The sequence below is a fragment of the Mus pahari genome, chromosome 20, assembly GCF_900095145.1.
Source record: "Mus pahari chromosome 20, PAHARI_EIJ_v1.1, whole genome shotgun sequence".
Classification (NCBI taxonomy): Eukaryota; Metazoa; Chordata; class Mammalia; order Rodentia; family Muridae; genus Mus; species Mus pahari.
This window is the reverse complement of record NC_034609.1, coordinates 7833804-7856481: the sequence shown is the minus strand read 5'-3', so window position 1 is coordinate 7856481 and position 22678 is coordinate 7833804. Positions and strand designations below refer to the sequence as shown.

Sequence of the window (22678 nt, the reverse complement as noted above, 5' to 3'; positions counted from 1 at the left end):
GGCCTCGAACTCAGAAATCCGCCTGCCTCTGCCTCCCAAGTGCTGGGATTAAAGGCGTGCGCCACCACGCCCGGCTCAAATGTAAAAGTCTTATGCTAAGCATCACACCCAATGGGATTTGGGAACTTACTTCATACAAAAGTCTTAGAACACTTAAGTAATAAGCACTAAGGGAACTCTAATAACAAATTTAAACCCAAATAAGACGCAAGATCTTTCTACAATGTGAGAGAAACACCCCCTGATAATAGTGCAGGCAGATCAAATTTGAATACTCACTTTATTACTGAAGGCTTAATTTAAAAAATAAATAGTGTAGTCTCTTCTTCAGTATTATTCGAGAAAATTTGATATTTGCTGTGCCTTTTTCCCAAAAATGAGTCTGGTAATTTTTAAAGAAGTTGTAAAATTTAGAAAAATCCTAGTAATAAATATCCTGTTAGAAATGTAAAATAAAAAATTAATATAACCACACTTACTTAGTAGAGGGCTAAATGTTTACTTATGTCTATTATATATTCTTTGAAACATAAGATAAAAATGCCAAACTTATGATACCTAATTATAAGATATTATATATCCATTCATTTTAATCAGTCATGAACTAAACAAGAGTAGATTAAATATCTTACCAGGTCTTAGGGTTTCATTGCTGTGAAGGGACACCATGACCAAGGCAGCTCTTACAAAGGACAACATCTAATTTTGACTGGCTTATAGGTTCAGAAGTTTAGTCCATTATCATCATGGCAGGAAGCATGACAGCACGCAGGCAGGCATGATGCTGGAGGAGCCAGGCAGCTAGGAAGAGGGTCTCAAAAACCACTTTCATAGTGACACACTTCCTCCAACAAGGCCACACCTCCTAACAGTGCCACTCCTTGGATCAAACATATTCAAAACACACATTCTACTCCCTGACCTCCATAGGCTTATTCAAACACTTGAGTCTATGGGGGCCATACCTAAATATAGCATAAATTTAGTACATATTTAAAGATCCCCACAGTCTATAGCAGTCTCAACAGGGTTAACAGTCCAAAGTTCAAAGTCTCTTCTGAGATTCATCCAATCACTTAACCATCCCCTATAAAATCAAAATCCAAAAGCCTATCACAGACTTCCAACATCACAGGATATACATTACCATTTAAAAACGTCATGGTGAGGAAATACTGGACCAAAGCAAGACCAAAAACCATCTGGGCAAACTCCAAACTCTGCATCTTCAGGTCTGATGTCAAAGCTCCCTCCAGATCTCCAACTCTTTCATCTTTGTTGACCGCAGCAAGCTTCTTTCTCTTTGGCTGATTCCACTCCCTGTCAGCACTTTCCTTGGTAGGTGTATCCCACTCCCATGGCATCTCTAACATCTTGGGGTCTCCAAGGCAATTTCAATGTTACAGCTTCTTGTTGCAGTGTCTAGGATTCACACATGATCTTCTGGCCTCTAAAGGACTTGGGTCACTTCTGCAGCTCTGCCCTCTGTAGCACTCTAAGCTCAGGTTGACCCACTCCACTGTTGGGCTGTTCTTAGTGGTCATCCCATGGTACACTGGCATCTCCAGTGTGCTGGAGGGGGGGGGTTGCTTCACCAATAGCCTCTCATAGGCTGGCTGTCTTCATGGTGCCAAGCCATAACTTCTTTTCATGACCCCTTCAGTCTTGGCTGTCAACTGCAACTGAGGCTGTACCTTCACCAATGGCCTTCCATGGCTTCTCACAGTGCCAAGCCTCAGCTGCTCTCCATGACCCCTTCATGCCTTCAAATCCAGTACCACCTGGGTGATTCTTACACATAACCAACCCAGCTGCAGCACGAGGTACAACCTCGGCTATCTCTGGAACACTGCTGGCTGAGGCTGAAATATGGCCCTCTTGTTCAATTACGTCTTCACCAACTTTTTGTTTTTAACGATTTCATTCATTGCCTAAACTTGGCTGTCCTGGAACTTGCTCTGTTGACTAACTTTGAACTCGGAGATCTATCTGCCTGCCACTGTCCCCTGGAATTAAAGGTATGTGCCACTTTTCCTGGGCCTAACCTTTTCATGGCCACTATTCCTCAAGATCCAGATTAAAAGCCTGTATCTTTCAGCCTCAAGATCTGCATATGTGCCCCCACCCTGATTCCCGGACTGTAGTTCATTCCAGATCAAAAGTCCAACGAATACAACAACCAGGTAATAATAATGCCTTATACAATCACAAATGCACAAGTTATCTGGGAGGTCACCAGTTACTAACCTTCATTTACTATCTTTGAACACAGTGGAGGGGCCAGCCCCAGCTGCTCTTTCTTGTTCTTGGTTCTTCTTGAGGCCTCAGAGGGGGAAGAACGTAGGTGGGGGTAAGACTTGGTCTTACAAGATACCTAGGGTTGCTGTATAATAATAAAATGCTTACCTATCTAAGTCTAAGTCACTTTGCTACTGTAGCTGACCTGCTTGAGTCCCTTTTGAGGCCAGAAACTGCAGCCTCTGGCACTTAGCACCTCATCTTAAAACAGCAGGGGATTAAGTCAAGGATTAATCCCTAGAGCCTCCTCCCTCTTGTCCAGATGCCTCTCACTGGTCAGGCTAAGGGGAGGGTTGGAGAAATAAACTTCTGTTGAACCAGGAGAAGAGAGGCACAACCATAGAAGGAAGAACTTTTGCACAAGCAAATATAGATAAACTTACATAAATTCATGTACAGATTCATGCACATGCATTCATACATCTCCAGTTGAGCAATCTGGGCCAAGTTTTCATGCTATCTCATAATTATATACTTACACACATACATCCGTACTCACATATGTATATGGAACAAAAGACCAAGTGCCAGTGCAGAAAGAACTCACTCGTTCTGGATGAACAATGAGCTCCAGTCTTTATTGCATAGAGAAAGAAAAGGCTTCTACCCTTTTATTGCTAAGTGAATTAAACCCAAGACTGTGAAAAGCTTTGTTCTCTTTAGTAAGATTAAGCCTACCTTGCTATTAAAAGACCTGTCTGTCCCATGGCAAGGAGAAGCCTGCCCACTCCTTCTGCTCTCTCTGCAGCTTCTTCTTTTTCCTCTTTCCCTCTGCATTCTGCAGATTAACTTTTTAAGTTGCCTTATAGTTTCTAAGTTATTCCACTCTACGTTCTCCTGCTAATCTTGCTCTGTCCTCCTGCTCTGATGTCACAGTGTTCTTACTCCCAATGTTTTCACTTCTAAGTTGTGTTCAGTTCAAAGCCCTCCTTAGTTCTGTCTCCTTTCTTTGTCCTCAGCACTTACATATCTTTCAGAATATGTGGTCACTTGGTAAAAAGTTCACCACAAGTTTACACATAAATTCAAATCATAAATTGAATAAGAAGTTTACAACAGGGGTTGGTGAGATGGCTCAGTGGTTAAGAACACTGACTGCTCTTCCGAAGGTCCTGAGTTCAAATCCCAGCAACCACATGGTGTCTCACAACCATCTGTAACAAAATTTGATGCCCTCTTCTGGAGTGTCTGAAGACAGCTACAGTATACTTACATATAATAAATAAATCTTAAAAAAAAAAAAGAAGTTTACAACAGAGAATGTTTACATGCATACCCATTAGGAGTACTTATTGGGTTAAACATTTATCATCTGTCACCAACTCTGCAGGTTCATAGAGAGTTAAAAACCATAACTAAGTTATTAGTGAAGTTTTGTATAGATAAACTCAGCCAATATTTTATCTTCTGTTCTAGCACCTATAGTTAGTTCCCTTTTATGACCTTTGGTTAGTGGCTTTACAACCTCTTGGGATATGCTCTGAGTGGTAGGTGTCTGCTTGCTCTCTCAGAAGCAATCAACTCGGGATACTAAAGACTGGCAGAATTCTCATTGCAGTTTTGACATCAGAAAGGATTTAATAACAATATCATAAAAGAGCTTAATAATTACTATAATTTTAGGAATTCTTATAGGATCATCATTAAGGATTAAGCAATCATCTATTTCTTTACACAGCATCACTACACGACAGCACATCATCATTGTTCTACAGAGATCTGATCAAAAGGGTGGGCTAACACCTAGTGGTTGTTATATATAGTAAAAGAAAAAGCATATAAATGCAGGAATCTTTCCTAAAATGAATTTCTCCTGGGTTTTGCCTATTAGAGCAAATCGGTCATAGATTTTAATCCAAGGTGGACCCATCTCATGAAGATCACCTGCTAGTTTTTAGCATCTACTTGTTGGCTCATGACAACACAGGATTTAGCTTCATTTCTCTTCCTGGTGCCTCTTCACTCTTTGAACCATATATTTTGTATTTTTCCTTTCTAAACTTGCTATGCTTGATGAAAATGTTCTTCGTGAGAGCAAACCAGAGGACAGAGTCTCTGCTGGGCTTTTTTGAGACTTCCTTTGTCAATGCAATTAACATAAGTCTCTTTACCTTAGCCTCAGGCAGACTCGCAAGACAAGGCCAGAGAGTAGCAACATTCTTCACCAAAATATCTTAAGAACAGCCTTCAGAGTTCAAATTACTCTCATCACCAATGTCTTCCATATTCCTACTAGAATCGCCCATTCAGTCCCACTCAGAGCATTTTATGGCTTTCCAAATCCTAAATCCCCCAAATCCACAAAAATATAGTCAGGCCTATCATGGCAATACTCTAGTCCCTGGTACCAACTTTTGTCTTATTTAGGGTTTTACTGCTGTAAACAGACACCTTGACCAAGATAACTCTTATAAAGGGCAACATTTAATTGGGCTGGCTTACAGGTTCAGAGGTTCAGTTCATTATCATCAAGGTAGGAGCATGGCACATCCAGGCAGGCACTGTGCTGGAAGAGCCAAGAGTTCTTCTTGACCCAAAGACATACAGGAGAAGACTGGCTTCCAGGCAGCTAGGAGGAGTGTCCTAAAGCCACCCCCACAGAGGTAAGCTTCCTCCATCAAGGACACACCTACTCCAAAAGGGCCACACCTCCAAATGGTGCCACTCTCAGGACCAAACACAATTAAACCAATAAGCCAGGCAAAATATGTAACGTAAGGGGGGGGAGTGCCATTACCCCAGCAATGAGATCTCAGAGACAGATTTTCTTCTGTGTATCTGCTGCATTGACTTGTGTATATGATGGTGTCGTTACAGTACGCATACAGATTCCCAGCAGATAGTTCTGGTTGTTTCAGGATATTCTTTGTCTGATCTTTTTCTTAGATTGTACCTTCCCTGACAACTGGCACCCAACATTGACAGAGCCTACACCACGTCATCCCTGCCATGGGTGAAGCACACAGTTAAGTGGGACGAAGTGCAAGAGGGAGGGGAGGGAAGGGAAGGCTTGAAAAATGGCCAGATAGATGTGTGCACTTCCATTTTGGTTGACAAAAAAACCCATGCAATCATTTTTGTTGTTGTTGTGTGATGGTGCCAGTGGTGTTTCAGTGGTAGAAGCAGCCTTCTGGATGATTTAAATCCCTGGTTTTAAGCCGGGCGTGGTGGCGCACACCTTTAATCCCAGCACTCGGGAGGCAGAGGCAGGCGGATTTCTGAGTTCGAGGCCAGCCTGGTCTACAAAGTGAGTTCCAGGACAGCCAGGGCTATACAGAGAAACCCTGTCTCCCNCCCTCCCCCCCCCCAAAAAAAAAACAATCCTGGTTTTATAGAAGTAAGATAAACTAAGAGGAGTGTGGGCCGTCCCAGGGTCATATAACCACCCTGCAGTCACAGGGACAAAGCCCGAGCTGTTTCTTCTTCACCATGTCACTGTGGTTTGGGTAAGCATCCCCTGTAGGCACGGGTATGAAGCTTTTCCGCCACTGCTAGAGTGGTGAAGCCTTTAAAAAATGGAACCCAAGGGGAGGAATTTGGGTTCCTGGGGGGGGGGGGGGGCTTGTGACTCCACCCCTTTGTATGCTCAGATTCTCTGTCCTGTGTTTACATCATGATGCATTGCACTATCACAAACACAAAGGAAGAGGGCTGAGCCTTCTGGAACTGGGACCTGAAACACATCTGTCCTGCATGTTAAGTTGACTGTCTCGGGCATTCTGTCACAGAGACAATAACACTGTTCCCATAGTTGACATAAAATTAAGAATGACTAAACACTAAATGATGCTGATTTTTTTTGACCTAACCAATAGTGACTTAAAAATTCCAGTTACATTTACAAGGTCTTTCCAGTTCTGAAATGGTCTTCCAATAGTCTTGATTTTTAGACTGAAATAGTGACAGCTGCTGTATTCCCCCCCCCAAACACTTTCTAAGCCTTATTGGCCCACGCAGCTAAAAAGAATAAATTTATGTACACCAAATTCTTTTTACTGCAGTAGATGACAGGTTCTTAGAAGGTGGTTGGTACATCTATAAACTCCATAACAGAGAAGGGTCACCTATGACAGGGTCCTAGTGTGCCTCATGCTTCTTCCTCTCTTCTAAAGGTTTCTAAGTTCACTGAGGGTATGTTACCCAAGTTCCATTTCAGAATCTTACCTTGAGGTGCTGTTCTCGTCCTGGAAATGATGACTGAGTGCCCACATGCTGGAACAGAGATGGTCTGTACTGAATTCGAAATCCCTTCTTTCGCTGCAAACATCTCCTCTGAGGAAAGGAAAGTGTGCATCTTCACAGGGCCCCAGTACCACTTTCTACCACACTTACTGTCCATAGGATCTTTTTAGATTTGTTTTGTCCTAAGGTTCTGTACTAATATTTAAAATTTGGCATAAAACATTCAGTTCTGGGGAATCATCCGGGACACCTGAATATCTGGAGCAGTGCTCCCCAAACTGTTTTCTGTTGCTCTGGAGTCCGTTATAGAAACTGTGGGGGCGCTACCAACTATGCCTGGTCTGTCTTTTCCCATCTATGACTTTTAATCTGCACCCAACATTTTGGACAGAAAAAAAAAAATGTAACTTTTTTTTTAAAAAAAAATCTATTCTGATAATCTGTTTCAGTGCATTTTGACAATTTATGCTTAATGGAAATATTGAAATGTTTAGATTTATGTCTTATTATTTTTGTTTGTTTACCTCTATTCTTTTTGCTGTTGTTTTAGGGGCTGGGTTTTTGTTTTGTTTCATCTCTGTGTCCTGACTTTTCCCAGCATAATACTGGATCCTCATTTCATTGAATATTATGAAATGTCAGCAAAATTTAGGACACAGAAGTTTAACATTCTGCTGTGTTCACCAGATTATTGATTTTTGGTAACATATTGCAGTGAATGTATGACAGGATGTTTTCTTAGCCTGTCTGCTGTTTCTGTACAGGTACTGTGGCGGTCTGTGTAAACTTGGCCCAGGGAATGGCACTATTAGGAGGTATAGCCTTGTTGGCATGGGTGTGTCACTATTGGTGTAGTCTTTAATACCCACATCCTAGCTGCCAAGACAGTCTTCTCCTGTTTGCCTTTGGAATAAAATGTAGAACTCTCAGCTCCTCCTATACCATGCCTGCCTAGATGCTGCCATGCTCCTGCCTTGATGATAATGGACTGAACCTCCGAACCTGTAAGCCAGTCCCAATTAAATGTCCTTATAAGAGTTGCCTTGGTCATGGTGTCTGTTCACAGCAGTAAAACCCTAACTAAGTCAAGCATCCACAACAGGCTCTCCCCGGCTGCACACCCCCACCAGGGACACTCACAACAGGCTCCCCAAAGCTGCACACCCCCACCAGGGACACTCACAACAGGCTCTCCCTGGCTGCACACCCGAAGCAGGAAGATGTCATCTAGAAGTATATCTATGGGCTTTGTTTCGTAGAACATCAGGAAAAAATGCACAAAGTTAGTGAGGTCCTTCGATCGAAAGAGTTTTCCTGTGGATGAAAGCAGACTCATGAGTGGGCAGATGGCATGAGTGTTGTCTGTCACATTCAGAGGAGCAGGTATTCTGAGAGCAGGGCTGTCCTCGCATTTAGCAGTGAAGTGTAACACCGTGAGAACTCAAATGTTATAGGAAATTAAGAGTAGCAACTTGGACATATTGGAGATTAGATACTCAAGTACCCTGGTCCTGAAACACTTCCCTTGGAACCCCAATTCCCTGAGAGTTGGCCAGTTTGTTGGTTGAGGTATTGAGACTGGGCATGCAGTCTAGCGTGTGCTGAGCACGCACTGACCAACTCAGGCTGGATCCTGTCCCATCAGCATTCCTGACCATAAAAGGGATACTTACATCCTTGTCACTGAACAGGTGCATACTCGTAGCGCCCAATTTTATCTTATAATATGTGTTAATTTGCTTATTTATGGTGTCTACTAGAAAAAAGTGATCAAAATATGTTAACCCAGACAGGCAGATAGACAGACAGGAAAACAAACCTTGACTCTAAGCGGAGGATGGTGGCATGCACCTGTAACCCTAGCGTCTGGGAATGAGGCAGAAGGATTAGTGTTTGGAGGTTCACCCTGGACAAGAGTTTGTGGTCAACCTGAGCTACATAACAAGAGCCTGTCTTAGTAAGAAAATAAATGAATACATAAATACATGACTAAATAATGAAAGGGGAAAGGAGAGCTTGAGCCAGTGTGATCTCCATGACAGACTATGGCTTACCTATAAATCCAAGGACTGAAAACTCAATAAAAAACCAATTTTTTGAAGTGAGACTATTTACAAAGTCTTTCATTTTTGTAAAATACATCTTTTTTGCTACGATATCATCTTCTAGCTAGAGAAAAAAGCCAAATTAAAAAGATCATTAATACCTCCAAATGATACCATTAAATTTTATCTCAAAGACAAACAGTATTTTCATTAGAATCCACTGACAATGTCTTGGATGAGATGATAATCTTTAGTTTAATTCACTAAGGCTATTTACAGTTAGTCAAATTTCATTCTCTAGTTATGAGATTAATGAAACCCTTTCTTCTTTCTCTTCTAAAGGCTGACCTTTTACTTAAGTCTCTTTGAGACCCTTGTGAATCCATTTTAATTCTCATCAACATTTCAGCATCTAATTTGAGATGATCATAGTCCATTCTGGTTTTATAACAGGATTCCCAGACTGGCTTACACACAACAGTAAAGCTGATTGGTTCTAGTGATTCTGGACCCTGGGGAGTCCCGGGTGCCTGTGCTAGTGGACTTGGGGTCTGACTCTGTCCTCAGGACTAAGCCACACCCCAAAGTTCTTGATACCACACATCTAAGGACTAGGACATGGTAACTTAGAGCAGAAGCACAAACATCAAGAGGATGACAAATAAACTTGCTCTGTGCCCAAGATAATGTTGCAGTATTTCTGTCTGTAGCTACCATTAGATAATGCTGCAGTATTTCTGTCTGTAGCTACCATGTTCCTTGGCTGAGAGAGCGAAGGATTGAGCTCACCTCCCATTCACACTTCAGTGATGAGAAGGAGGGTGCTGGGGTCCTTAAAAGGAGACTTCCCAGGAAACGAAGGAACATGAGAGCTCTTTCTTGATTTCACACACATGACATGAGATCCTTAAACTAAGCAGTGTCCTGCATCAGGAGGGCACAAAACGGAGCTGTTGTTCCGGAACAGAAGGCACTCGGGCTGCACCTGGTGTTCCTTTACTTCACCACTGACTATGGAGCAAAAGGATTTGTTTTTCTTGCCATCTTAGGGAAGAACTGGCTTTCAGCCTTTCTCTAGCTTTTTCCTAGCCCTTCACTGGTAATTCCGAAAGCAGCACAAGTGCAGACATTTCTTTGTAGTGAGGCACATGCTTATTATGGGACCCGAGTCACTGTTGTTTGGCAATCGGAAGTGATGGGAAGGAGATGCATACCCAGGATGGGCTCATTTCTGCACTGTACAAAGGGAGCATAGAACTGTGCCACTCACAGAGTGAGAGGAAGGGTGTGGTCGACATCTGGGTAGTTCCACAGCAAGATTGTAATAAGGGCTTCTGTTTGTGAGCCTGTGGGTTCAGGCATGAACACAGGGTGATTTCTAATTCCTCTCAGTAGCTTTAATTTTCTTTACAGCTTGTGCCCGTTAACTTTAATTTTCTCTGTTACAGTAAACACAGCAAGAAGACAAATATATACTCCACCTTAAACTTCCTTTGGGCACATTGATTTTATAAATATATTCCATTTGCTTGGCTACAGACTAAGGCGGAGCAACTCAGGGTGAAAGCAAACTAAGAAAGGACAGAAAGGGGGTGCTTTTGTTTAAAGCACATGCACATCAAGTTTTCACCTGTAAATAATACGTGGCCTTGGGCTGGGCATACAGCATCAGGATACAAAAGTCCAATACTTGTTTTACCTGCCAACTAAAAGAATGCAATCTGTTAATGTTCATTCTAGCAGATTAACTTACAGGCATAGTTCAGTAATTAAATAGCTTACATTTTCAGATAGAACAATACAAAAAGTAAATAAAAGTAAATATATCTATATTAAAATTATACTAAAGAGCTTCTCATCTTCATTGAGTGGGCAGTACCTGCCTCTGCTAAACTAGAACAAGCACAGACTATGTATTTTGCGTTCTAGCTAAATTTTTACTTAGTACAAATAGAACAGATTNCATTTTTATTATCGGCCCCATAACTCCAGTTCAAAGAATCTAAAGAATGTCTCTGCCAATGCAAATATGACAGCCTACNTTTAAGCTGGCAGTATTTGCAGTTTTAAAGTGCTCCAGTCAAACAGAAAATATCTGAACCAGTCCTTTATGAAAAGCAAATACTAATACCTAATTCCTTTTTATGTCATTTCATTATCTATGTTATTCAATAGGAAAAGTTATTTTAGTCAATCTATTTTATGAACTGAGTTCTATACCTTTGATGTCCTCTATCTTTAAACTACATTTTAAGAGAGCTCTGGGCATATTGTGAAAAGAGGCCTTGAATCTGTTAAGAGTTCTTCTGACCAGCTGGAGCTTGTCAACTCTCTCTAGGTTTACCCTGTTCTGATTATACTGTCTACGTTTGCTTAGGGCTGGAGGATACCCCATGAAGATTCCTGGAGTTGTGACCTCATTTAGAAGCTCCTAGCTTTGCACTTATCTGTGCTTATCACTGTCTCCAGGGTATAAATAAGACTTCCAAATCGGGCCAGGTAAAGTTATTTCCCTAGAGACAGAAGGTGACAGTAAGTTTGGGACATTCCTAAAAAGATTCAGGAATAATTTTCTCAGGAAAGACAAAATGAATCATGATACAGAAACTTCCCAAGAATGCGACACACAGAGACAAAAACCTAAAAGTGAGAGACAGAAAGACAGTTGAGTATAGCATTCAGCTTGGCTGTGTGGAAGCTGTGTCAAACCACTGTGCTGGCTTCATGACTTTCTGCCATTTCTAGTGGATATAAGCTGTACCAACGATTTATGCTGGTCTGTTTAACTTGACAAAAACTGAACTCACTTAGAAAGAGAGATTGTCTCCATCAGATTGGCCTATAGGCAAAGGTAGGTACATTTTCTTGGTTAATGATTGGTGCTGGAGAGCCCAGTCCACTATGGGTAGTGCCATCCTCGGACCAGTGGTTCTAGGCTGTATAAGGAAAGTAGTTGAACAAGTGGGGATGGAGCCAGGAAGAAGTACTTCTCCATTGGTTACTGCTTCAAACTCCTGCTTTGAGTTCCTGCTTTGACTTCCTTCAGTGATGGTCTATGATGTGGAACTTTATGCTAAGTAAATCCTTTCCTCCTCTCAGCTGCTTTTGGTCAATGTTTTACCACCACAACAAACAGCAAACTAAATATCCTTTCTTGATCACATGGAAGTATACAGAAATCTTATTGTGATTTATCAGCAAACAGGACACTAGGCCATGTCCTGGAGAACAGAACAGGACACAAGTCAGTTCTTGCCCTGGGGTCTCACAGACTATTAGGAAAATACAAACAGAATTGGGAAAGTTAGAGCAGATAGATCAATTGTCTGGTAAAGATGTTGACAATGAAGATCATTGTACACAAGATGGAAAGAGCGGAGCAGAAAGGGCCAGAGTACCATTTGTAGCTGAAAGACAGTGCCCAGGCCTGCAGTGTGGAGGAGCTAGCCACCTCAGCTACAGAGCAGGGAGGGCTGGGCCAGGGGTTAGGGGTCGGGGTGCTGGAGACCGACCACAGTAGGACGGGTACCCTGTGACATTTGGGAAGCTTTGGCCTTGGTCTCATGTGAAGCACAGAGTCTTCTGGGTCTAAGAGAAGTCCGACTGAGCAGAAATCCGAGCCAGAGCAGGCCTGGGCCAACTATGACCATGGGAAGGGCCTAGGAATTGTGGTGTAGAATTTCAAGGCAGAGGACTGAGAAAGAAAAGCTGCAGAAAAGCAAATGTCTCGGAAACTTCCAGAGCACAGAGTGAGACACTCGCTTAGGGACAAACAAAACCCTGATGTAGCTTGAGATTTAAACACACCGCACGCGATATGAGCGTATAAAAGGTTCTCAGGGGTGAAATTTCTGGCAAGCCTTACTCTTTATTATTATTTATTTTTGAGAAATCAACTGAATACATTCCCAAAATATCACACTTATTACCAGAAATATATAAACATTTGCCTGCATATAAAGGCTTCAACTTTTTAACAGTCTTTCATAAATACTGTCAGGTTTTATTCTCACAGCTTCCAAATGACCTGGTTTGTCTACGAAACATATGCATTTACAGCATTTCACTGACTGTATTGGCAAAGTTGAGGAAATTAAGGGGAAAAGGCCAATTTACTTGTCTAAAATGACTAATACGGAGAAAAGCTGGGAGTAACTTCTAGGAGCAATGAATTCAAACCCCAGGCTTCCCCCCCACCTCGACTGTGTTTCTGCTCATTGCTGTCTATGAGCAGGAGCAAAACATCGTTAGCAGCGTGCTGGCAGGTGTCTACTTGCTAATTCAGAATGGGGAGGGAGGGGGTTCCTCACGGATCTTTTGCTTATTTTCATGGGATGATACCATGGTTAATTTCATGCTACCAACTAAATGTCATTGAACTGGACTCAGATGGGGATGCACAGACAACCCTAGCAGGCCAGCACGACCTGGCTCCCCACGTCCCCATGCTGAAGTTTGGTCATTTCCCAGATGCCTGTTCCAGGACATCCTCGGGATAGTCTCTCTTTCAGATCCCATTCTTTGACTTACTTTTCTGAGTCCTTCATTTTCTTGTCCAGTAATGTTTGAGGATAAAAAAGGGTGGGTATTGAAATGACCTCCAAGACGCCGGACTGCACTTGCTTTCTGAATCTATAAATACAAGTAAATGAAGGTTGAATACCAATAGAGTTGAATTCCTTAACATACCAAACTAATGCCAATACTTAAAATATCTTCTTCATGCATGTCATATAACATATTGATTTGGACTACCCCACAGGTTGTGATCTAATACCAATAACATTAAAGTACTATTTGCTAACCCAAGTATTTATAGACTAATGAAAGACATATTTAAAAACTAAAATATATGGGCCAGCAAGATGTCTCAGCGGGTAAAGACCCTTGTCCCACAAGCCCAGTGACCCAAGTTCCATCTCTGGGACCCACATTGATGTGGAAGAGAGAACCAGTTATTACAAAGTTGTCTCCATACACAAACTGTGGCATGCATGAACACAGGAAAATAAATAATAAAAAAATAAAAAAATCAGGATGCAAAAATATCAAGTCAATTTCCCACAGGGTTATAGATACTATGAGTTTTCTTAAGGTCACAACCAGAGGCATCCTTTGACAGCCAGGAGAAGAGAAAGAACAGTTACAGTAAGAAAGTAGCTACAAGAAAACTGCGGCCTCAGATCACTTTCTTAGTGGATCTTTACAAAGAGCTCCACTCAACAACAGCACAGTTTCTGAGGGCAACTAAATGGCTAGCTAGATGTGGCCAGACTTGCCTCTACATCCCCCTGGACTATGGCTGGAACTCCTGTCTCTGTCTCTAAAGTGTTAGGATTATATAGTCTGCTGCTACACCCATCTTCTGGTGTAAAATTTAAACGAAATAAATCTAATATTTCCTCAGAAAGTAAAACTACTTGTATAGGTGAAAAGAATGTGTGTGGGGGGGTTAAGCTCAGCAAGGACTAAAAATAAGTAACAGAGTATCTAATTTTAAAATGAAATTATATAACTTAAAGGCATATATAGGAACTAAGTAGAGGCAAATAAAAGTCACACGGAATTTAAGTATCCACTCTCATAGACAAGCTTGGACAGCAGAAACTCTGAAGTTTAAACTGCAGACAACATCTCCCCAATCCAAAGGCACATAAGGCCAAATAACTTCCCATTTGACGATATAATCCCTCTTACTGATGGAGAGAGATTTAGTTTTTTGCAATTCTGCGTGGTCACATTTTTCTACACACTTTTCTTACAGTTTTGGTTGTGAGCCTTGCCCTAACAGCTGGGCTGCCTCTCCAGCCCTCACATGCTTTCCTTAGTCTTCATTTTCAGCCACAAAATATAGCAATTTCTGAAGCCACTGATTTTATATGTGTATATAAATGTATCTATTCATGTTCCTGTGTTGGCCAGGGATTGAGTTTAGGTGTCATCCTTGGTCTCTCTCTACTTTGTTATTGAGGTGGGATCTCCCATGTAATCTTAGAGCGCTCACCAACTCAGCCAGTCTGGCCAGTCAGCTTGCTCAGGGATTCCATCTCTGCCTCCCATACACTGGATTACAGATGGGCTGCGGGGCCACTGGCTTTATTATTATTATTATTATTATTATTATTATTATTATTATTATTATTATTATTATTGTGGGATTTGAACTCTGGTCATCAGATTTACAAGACACTTAAGTGGTTTGCTTTGCTTTCACCAGCTGAACCATCTTTGTAGCTCCCAGTTACTTTATCTCTGCAACTATGTAGCAAATCCCAAGTGTCCTTATACATCGGATACTTTCTTTTTTTTCTAACTTGTGAAGTCTCCACACTCTTTTTGTCCTTATCCACTTCAACTAATAAGTAGGGTAAACCAAAACATAATACATTGTTGCTGGATACATTCCTGTTAGCTAGACTCAGCTCGGTGCTGAAGCTTGTGGCCCTGGTCAAAAGGAAATTGCAAATTTTGCCTCCCTACTTAACCTCAGATATCTATGCTCCAAATACACTTGAAGTTCCAAAAGGCTTACATGCTGCCCTTTGGACCTCTGTGCCTTCCCAGTGGATTCTATGGCAGGCATGAGCCTTCTGATCTCATCCGCCCCAGCATGTCCACTTTTACCTTTAGATCAGCTCATCTCTGCCTTCTTCCTATCTGCAGATGGAATCAGATATAGCAAGAAAATACAAATTCTAATAAGCAGTCTGTAAACTTGCTGTGCTATACTTTATCACAGATTAGAAAGGCCACAGGCTCATCTCCATGCCTCAGATTCACTAAAGAGAATATGATAAGTAAATAGTAATACATTTGGACAGGAAAAAGCAGAATGTAAAACTCGGGAGTGGCTGAGATGTTGAAATTTATCAGAAAGTACTTACTTGGTTTTAACCATGCGAACAACAGATTTTAAATAACTTTCATCAGTCTAAAAGGAAGAAGAGAAATTGCTGAAACTCAGGGTGCCTCGTGGCTTTATTAGTGTAATTCTTTTGCTCCAGGGAATTTATGTGTGAAATGCCACCATGGCTTAATACACACTTATGTTAAAAACTTATTTGTGTACAGAAAATACTACATAGTTTCCATGTGTAAGTATGAACGTTACTACATCAATCACACTTAAATTATATCCCCAACTACAGACATCTAAAATGAAACCTCTCAGAGTGACTATGTGCCCAGCACTTGTTCTGAGCCAGGCATCGCTCTGAGCACAGCCATGGACAGCACATTAGTGTCTATCAGCCTCAAATGTCCTGTGGTGTACAGAGCAGGATCACCCCAATCTCACAGATGGAGTGGGGCCCAGCCAAGCTCCTGGGCAGGTTATTTGGAGGATAACCACACGGGTACAGTCTGTGCTCTTGACTAGCTCGTGTGGTCCCACACTGCCACTGTGTTCAGACTTAAGATACACTAAGGACAAGTTCCCGGAAATCGAATTTTGAAATGTGATACATGTTGTCCACTCCCCTGCCCCCAAGTCTATGGCATTAAGGCATAATTCTTTATAGTTTTACTCAAATTTTCAAAACGGGAGAGTGGTTACCATTATGGGTTGGGGATAGGTCTGACCCAGGTCTATACCAGGTCCTCTGTGTATATATGGCATGTTTCTATGGGGTCTTGAGTGTGGGAACACATGGGCTTATGATTCTTGAGCCTTCTTTGGAGCTTTTTTCCTTCAAATTTGATGTGATACGTTTTATCTTATCGTTATATACCTTTATACAGTAAAGGTCAACAACTGAACTGTCACTTATACCTGCTGGCAGAGGGAAAATCAGTTTTCTCCAATTGAGTGACACTGGGTACATCAACCATTCCAGGACAGTCCACATATTCAGGAGGAGTAGTATATTGACCAATGTATAATAGACTACACAGATTGTGTGTGTGTGTGTGTGTGTGTGTGTGTGTGTGTGTGTGTGTGTGGAGGGTGGTGATGGTGGTGGTGTTTAATTGGTTTTTTCAGTTCTGGGGGAGTTTGTTGTATTGAGTTTTTGTAGAAAAAACCTTAAAGTAGGGTAGGTAGGGGAGGGGAAAGGACCTGGAAGGACTTGGTGGAGGGAAAGAATTTGGTCAAAATATATTTAAATGTAAAACTTGTTTTAAATAACAAAAAGGAGGCAGGTGCTTTAAAAATACATAAACTCAGGATAGTGAGACATGCTTCGCAGAGATGGTGTGCAGATGACACATAATGTCTGGAGGGATTCTCTGTAGCCCCGCAGGCCTAGGAGCCTTCAGTTCGTGGTATTTACTGGTTCTTAATGATTCACACAGCAACTTTTCACTGAGCTTGGCAGATTTTATCAGTAATCGTTTTAATAATCTATTTAAAACGTATTGTTACAATTAAGTTAATTGATTTTATAATGAAATTTTATAATTTTTTTTAATCTTACCAAATGCAAGCATCGTATGCTAAGTACAGTTCAGTTTTAACAATCTGATGCCTCTCCCATAAGATCATGTTTACAGAACAGCAAGTACTAAATATTGTAACCTAGACTCCCTTAAAGGTAAATGTGGATTGTTTGCTTTAAGTGAAGAAATACTCCTAATGGGATAGTTGCTGCTGCTAAGGGGATTTTGGAGGTTAGAGAGGAATGGGGAAGCACTCTTTCCATACGTACATCGGCGACAGAGACGATCACCACAGAGTCCTCCTCTTCCTCGGGAGTCATTCTGGAGAGAACAGAGGTCAGCGTTTGCTTCAGGTAGGTGTGGTTCCTTCTGTTAATGGTGGAGATTCCCAGTGCAAACGAAACTGGAGACAGGGGCACAGATGTGGAACAAGCCATCGGTAAACAAGTGTTGACCAGGGGCTCACACTTACCCATGAGTGAGCTGGTCTCTTCCCCGTCAAGAAGAGCATTCGGAGCTGCACTACAAAAGATGCTGCACAGCGTTACTTTCTGCCTGGTTTTCATTTCCTGTCACTTGCAGTGGGTCGTGAATAAGTGCACTAACTCCAGTGTTCTCATGTTTTGTTGTAGAGAAAATAAAATGAAACATTTCCCATGTGTTAATACAGCTTCTACCCATCTAACTCAGTACACATTGCCCCACAAGGGCTGGCTCTCCTGTCCTTTTTTTCTGAAGAGGTACTGGAGCCCAAGCAGAAAAGATACCGTGAAATATTGTCTTTGTGGAAAACATGAATGAAGTCACTTCAGGCTCCAAGAGATCTAGACAGGAACTAAGCCTCCGTGGGCAGTCTTGGTTGCTCTGGTGTCTGAGTGCCACACTTCTGAGCTCTGGTTTCTCCATTGTTGATATCTGTTTATACTTAGTTTAGGCTATCTTTATTCTATAGCCTAGTATCTTATAGTTTCTATATATTTTTTCCTGTTGTCTTTCAACATCTCCTGTAAACTATAGTTTTCATACACACACACACACACACACACACACACACGCACGCACGCACGCACGCACACACACGCACACACGCATGCACTGCATTCAGAATGTTCTGAAGGGGATTCTGATAGAGATATTTACAATGTGAGCTCTAAAGATCCCTTTGTTCTCGCTCAGCCTCAGTTTCATGGGTGGGGTAAGACAGGGTAGGTAGTAATTACCTTGCTGCCCTGGGTTCTAGGGACTAAGCAGAACAATGAAAACAAGAGTTTAGGTTGGGGAACACAGTAGGAATTTAGTAGATGTCAAATGGAGTTCCATGGCCCCACCATCTCACACTGTGGGCCTGGGCTGTGTGTCAGAGGCATGTGATACATGCTTATTCCCAAGGAGCTGCCTCATCCAGGCGCTGGCAAACCTCTTCTGTCATACAGTACAGACTTTAGCTGTTGTGCCATGCTGTTTCTGTCACAGCAAAACCCCGCTCTGCCACTGTAGTGAAAGGGCAGGTATACATGAGCATGGACCTGTTCCAGCAAAGCTCTATGTAGGATCAGGCAGCCCAGGAGTCTGACCATGGGCTGCCCACTCACTGGACAAACAAGATTTGGGAAAAGTCAGACATTCTGAGATCTGGCCCAATGCCTCTGCTTCTAATTGCTGTGCCATGTTTTGGACTATTATGAGAAGCCTGAACTCACACTTCAAGGCTTAGCTCAAATGCCCCTTCTTCTACATGGAGTAGTGATACTAGGCTATAACCCCAGTGCTCAAGGGAAGAAGCAAAAAACATTATGAGTTCAAGGTCAGCCTGGGTTACATAGAGAGACACTGTCTAAAAACGAGAAGACCAAAATTATAAATAAATAAATATCCCTAACCCTTTTCTCTACAAAAAAATTGCTGATATTGGTCATGAGAATGTGAAAAAAAAAAAACAGAAAGATTGCCAGGTAGCATCAAGGTTATTCAAGCAACAGAAAACAATTTTCCATATACTTAGCAGATGCTCGGTGTGTACTGGACATATGTCAACTAATTTTCCAAGCATTTGTCATGAAATTGAACTTGAATCCAAGTCACTAAATGGATTATTTTCTCCAAAATTTGCACCCGATGTCTGGAAGTCTGCATAGCAGCATCTTTCAATTTCAAACTTAAAAACTAGACCATGAAATCTTTCTTGGAGGAAGTGAAAGGTGGGGGCCAGTGAGGCGTGGGGTGGGTGGGGTGGGTAGTGAGAGAAAATATGACCAGAGAGAGGTGATAAACTCATGCATGCACATACAATGACACACACATACAGAGACATGCACAATGACACACATATATGATGACACATATACACACACATACAGCAATGCACACAAGATGACATGCATACAATGACATATATGCAATGATATAAACAATGACACACATACATAACACACACAATGGCACACACAGACACAATGATATGCACATAAAATGACACACACAATGACACACACACATCTCACAGTGACACCCATCATTCTGTGTGCAGTGTTGCAGCTCTGACTGTGCTTACCGCCTGCTCTCCCTTTGCTGGTGGCTATAGCTGGGTAAAGCTTCCCTGCTGTCCTTAGATGAGGAAGGAAGTACTTTAAGATTTCAAATTGGTTAGGAAGTGTTTCGTGTTGACTCAGTATGTTCCCCTTCTTCTCAACTGGAAGAGACAAGAGGAAGACCCCTGAGTTCACAGCAATGCCACTTCTCTGGCAGAGATGCAATCTTTGATTTAAAACAATGTGATTTGTAAGGCAGCAGTAGGGGTGCTCGCCCTAGCACGCACACGTGTGCGAGGACCTGCAAGGTCCCCTGCCGCAGTCACAGCTCCTGAGGTGGGTGTTGGAAACAGAACTCTGGTTCTCTGGGAGGATAAGAAGTTCTCTGAACTACTGAGCCATCTCTCCAGCCCCAATACAACTTTTTAAAAAAAGTATGGGATAGTAAATCTATCGATAGACCTACTGTTCAAGGAAATATATACAAATTGTTGTTATAATTCTTTATGGTATAGCCCAATGGTTATTGATGAGCATTGCTTTTTAAGCCCAGCATTGTGAGCTATACAAGAAGCCAGTGGAACTGCCAGTCCCAGATGGAGGAGCACAGACCCAGATGGAGGAGCACAGACCCAGATGGAGGAGCACAGACCCAGATGGAGGAGCACAGACCCAGATGGAGGAGCACGGACCCAGATGGAGGAGCACAGACCCAGATGGAGGAGCANGACCCAGATGGAGGAGCACAGACCCAGATGGAGGAGCACGGACCCAGATGGAGGAGCACAGACCCAGATGGAGGAGCATGGATAAAAAATGCTGTAGTTGGCACCTCTGCTACTTTGATTGGCTCTCCCTTCATCAAAATGTGTAACTTTTAAAAATTCCAGCATTCAGCAACTCTATTCACACCATCCCTGAGTAATTCCTTCGGCAGTCTTGCAAAATGTAATCAAAGTGGGGACCCATACTAAAGGTTCCAGTGCCGAGGGGACGGTGATGGAGAAGATGGATGGCTCTCAGATGCATGAGACATGACTGACAGGAGGTATGAGGGGAGGGGTGAGAGAGAGATGACGCCAGGGCTTCTGGCTGCTTCTGTTGAATTGATCATGCATGGGGGTAGACTTGGAGACAGGATGGGGAAATCAGTATCATGGTAGACATGGTATCATCCATGTGACTTGCCTGAGCTCTGGATGTCTCGAAATGAAACAGCCAGTGTTAGTCGGGTTGTTTATTGGGGGGAAGTGACCTAGAGTCAGATGCACTAAGTCTAAACCTCCAAGTGTATGTAAAATGGATGAGCATTCACAGAGACAAGAGGAGCACGCACGGGAGTTTCCTGATGCTCTTGTGTGGGCAGCTTTATGCTTCATTTGATACAAGACTTGGATTAGATTTTGGTGATGATTTTCACTTTTGTTTTTTAAACGGAGCATAATTTCCTTAAACTCCAAAACGTGGTTTCTGCAGTTCATTAGTTGATTATCTGCAAAGGAAACAGAAATATATAGTTTATGCATGTAGCAGGTAAATGAAGGTTTTGGACAACAAAGGTGCTGTCTACAGCACTACATGTGGGGTTTTCGTATATGGCACTGTGTATGACACTGTATATATTCACCATTATATATGGGGTTGTACACATATGGCACTTTTTTCCATTAATTGACCCAAAACTGAAGTAGAACCTGTCCTCATCTAAGTCGCTTTTGCCTGGAGTGCTTTATCACAGCAACAGCAATCATCAAACCAGGTCAGAACCTGGAGGCTGAAGTATCCTTATAATGGTTTCTTTTTCTCCGATCATTCTACACGTCAGGTACAGATTCATGTCATCATGGTGGAGAGTCAACATGAACAGGCATGAGGTTTTTCTAGACCCTGTACTTAAAGACATGGGTCAGACCAAGAATCTTCCTTCCTCTTTGTACCTGTCCCTCTGGGGTATTGTAAGTGTGGGTGACACACGCGGGTCATCAGCTGAAGACAGTGTCTTAGAGTAAGAGAGGATAAGTTTGAAAGGCATTCAGAGTCACCAGGAAAGCTAAAGAAGAAGTTCTCATGGAAATCCATTATCTTGTTTTTCACACTGTTAATTAGCCTTTTTATTGGTTTGTTTGTTTTTTTTTTTAATTGAAGGTTCCTTACTGGTCCTGCTTCCATGAGTGGCCAAGATCAAAGGAAAGGGAAGATCAACCAGCCAGTGCAGGGACGGTCATTTCCACATTTCATTTACACGCAGAACTAAACAGACAAGCCCAGAGTCCTGCTGTGGTTAGAAGTTGGTAGCATGGGATGGGGAGGAGTGGGGAGTAGAGGCGTAGTTAAAAGAATACAGCTCCCTCCAGACTGGGTGCCTGGAACCAAACTTGGTCTGCTTCAACCCAAGAGGAGTCAGAAGATCAAAAGCAGTTTGGGAAGGCCAGGAGTGTTGGGGATGGAGGGAGAAGGCCTGTCCGGGGGTCCAGAGGGATGTTTGACAACTGGGGTGAAAGGATTGCCCTCCCCTTGCTGGGATTCCCCCCCCAGCCCCTCCAGTCTGACTGGAAAGGGGCACATTCACTACCCAAGGGCAGGTCTGGAGCTGCTAGATGCTTCAGGCAGGGGGCTGAACATGGCTTACACAGGCTTGCCCTTCAGAGAAATGACTGTGCTGCCACCAACTTCTCTGCCAGGGTGCAGGGGTCCTTGACCTCCTCGTAGCAGTTGGCTTGTAATTCATGCTTGATTCCTGTCAGCTTCTTCTTGATGGCGTCCTTGGAGCTGGCACAGATCATTTTGCTCTTAAGGGGTGTGCTCTCAGGGGCCCAGACGATGAACAGTAGGTCCTCCTTCTTGCTCTCCTTGGTCTCATAGGTTGCATCATAGTGCACATAGCGGCAGTCTTTGTCTGGCAACATCTTGACAAAAGTGGTGTTGGGGTCATCCACAGTCTGTCCCACATCTCCTTCCAGAGTCTCCTTGCCCTCCTCTAGGAAGATGTTCTTGTCCTCACTCAGGCAAAGGAGCAGTGTGTCTTCTCGTGTTTCTTCACTTCTTCTGGTGTTGAACACTTTCGAACTTCCGTGTCATTGAACACCTTGATGACACACCATCAGAGACAGTCACATCAGAGGCCATGTTTCCAGGGGCGAACGAGAAACAGAGAGAGCTGTAGAAGAACTGAGCTGCCAGGATCCAACTTGGGAACCCGGTATCACATGTAAGCCATCATTCTATACAGTTCTCAACACTAACACATCA

The 22678-nt window shown here is 42.6% G+C and overlaps 1 protein-coding gene and 1 pseudogene across 1 annotated transcript in view; both read right to left on the bottom strand.

Moving 5' to 3' along the window:
- Window positions 1-263: 263 nt before the first annotated feature.
- Mgat4d (MGAT4 family member D) overlaps window positions 264-22678 on the bottom strand; it is a 29942-nt gene continuing 7527 nt past the window's right edge. The window contains exons 2-11 of the mRNA XM_021220638.2: window positions 20766-20921; window positions 19453-19590; window positions 17171-17304; window positions 15410-15456; window positions 13056-13157; window positions 10156-10231; window positions 8535-8649; window positions 7664-7794; window positions 6463-6570; window positions 264-436 (exon numbers count right to left, since the gene is read on the bottom strand). Coding sequence (XP_021076297.1) covers window positions 422-436; window positions 6463-6570; window positions 7664-7794; window positions 8535-8649; window positions 10156-10231; window positions 13056-13157; window positions 15410-15456; window positions 17171-17304; window positions 19453-19590; window positions 20766-20921 — 1022 coding nt within the window. The 3' untranslated portion in view covers window positions 264-421. The remainder of the gene's footprint in view (window positions 437-6462; window positions 6571-7663; window positions 7795-8534; window positions 8650-10155; window positions 10232-13055; window positions 13158-15409; window positions 15457-17170; window positions 17305-19452; window positions 19591-20765; window positions 20922-22678) is intronic.
- Window positions 22055-22555, bottom strand: LOC110337627 (annotated as a pseudogene).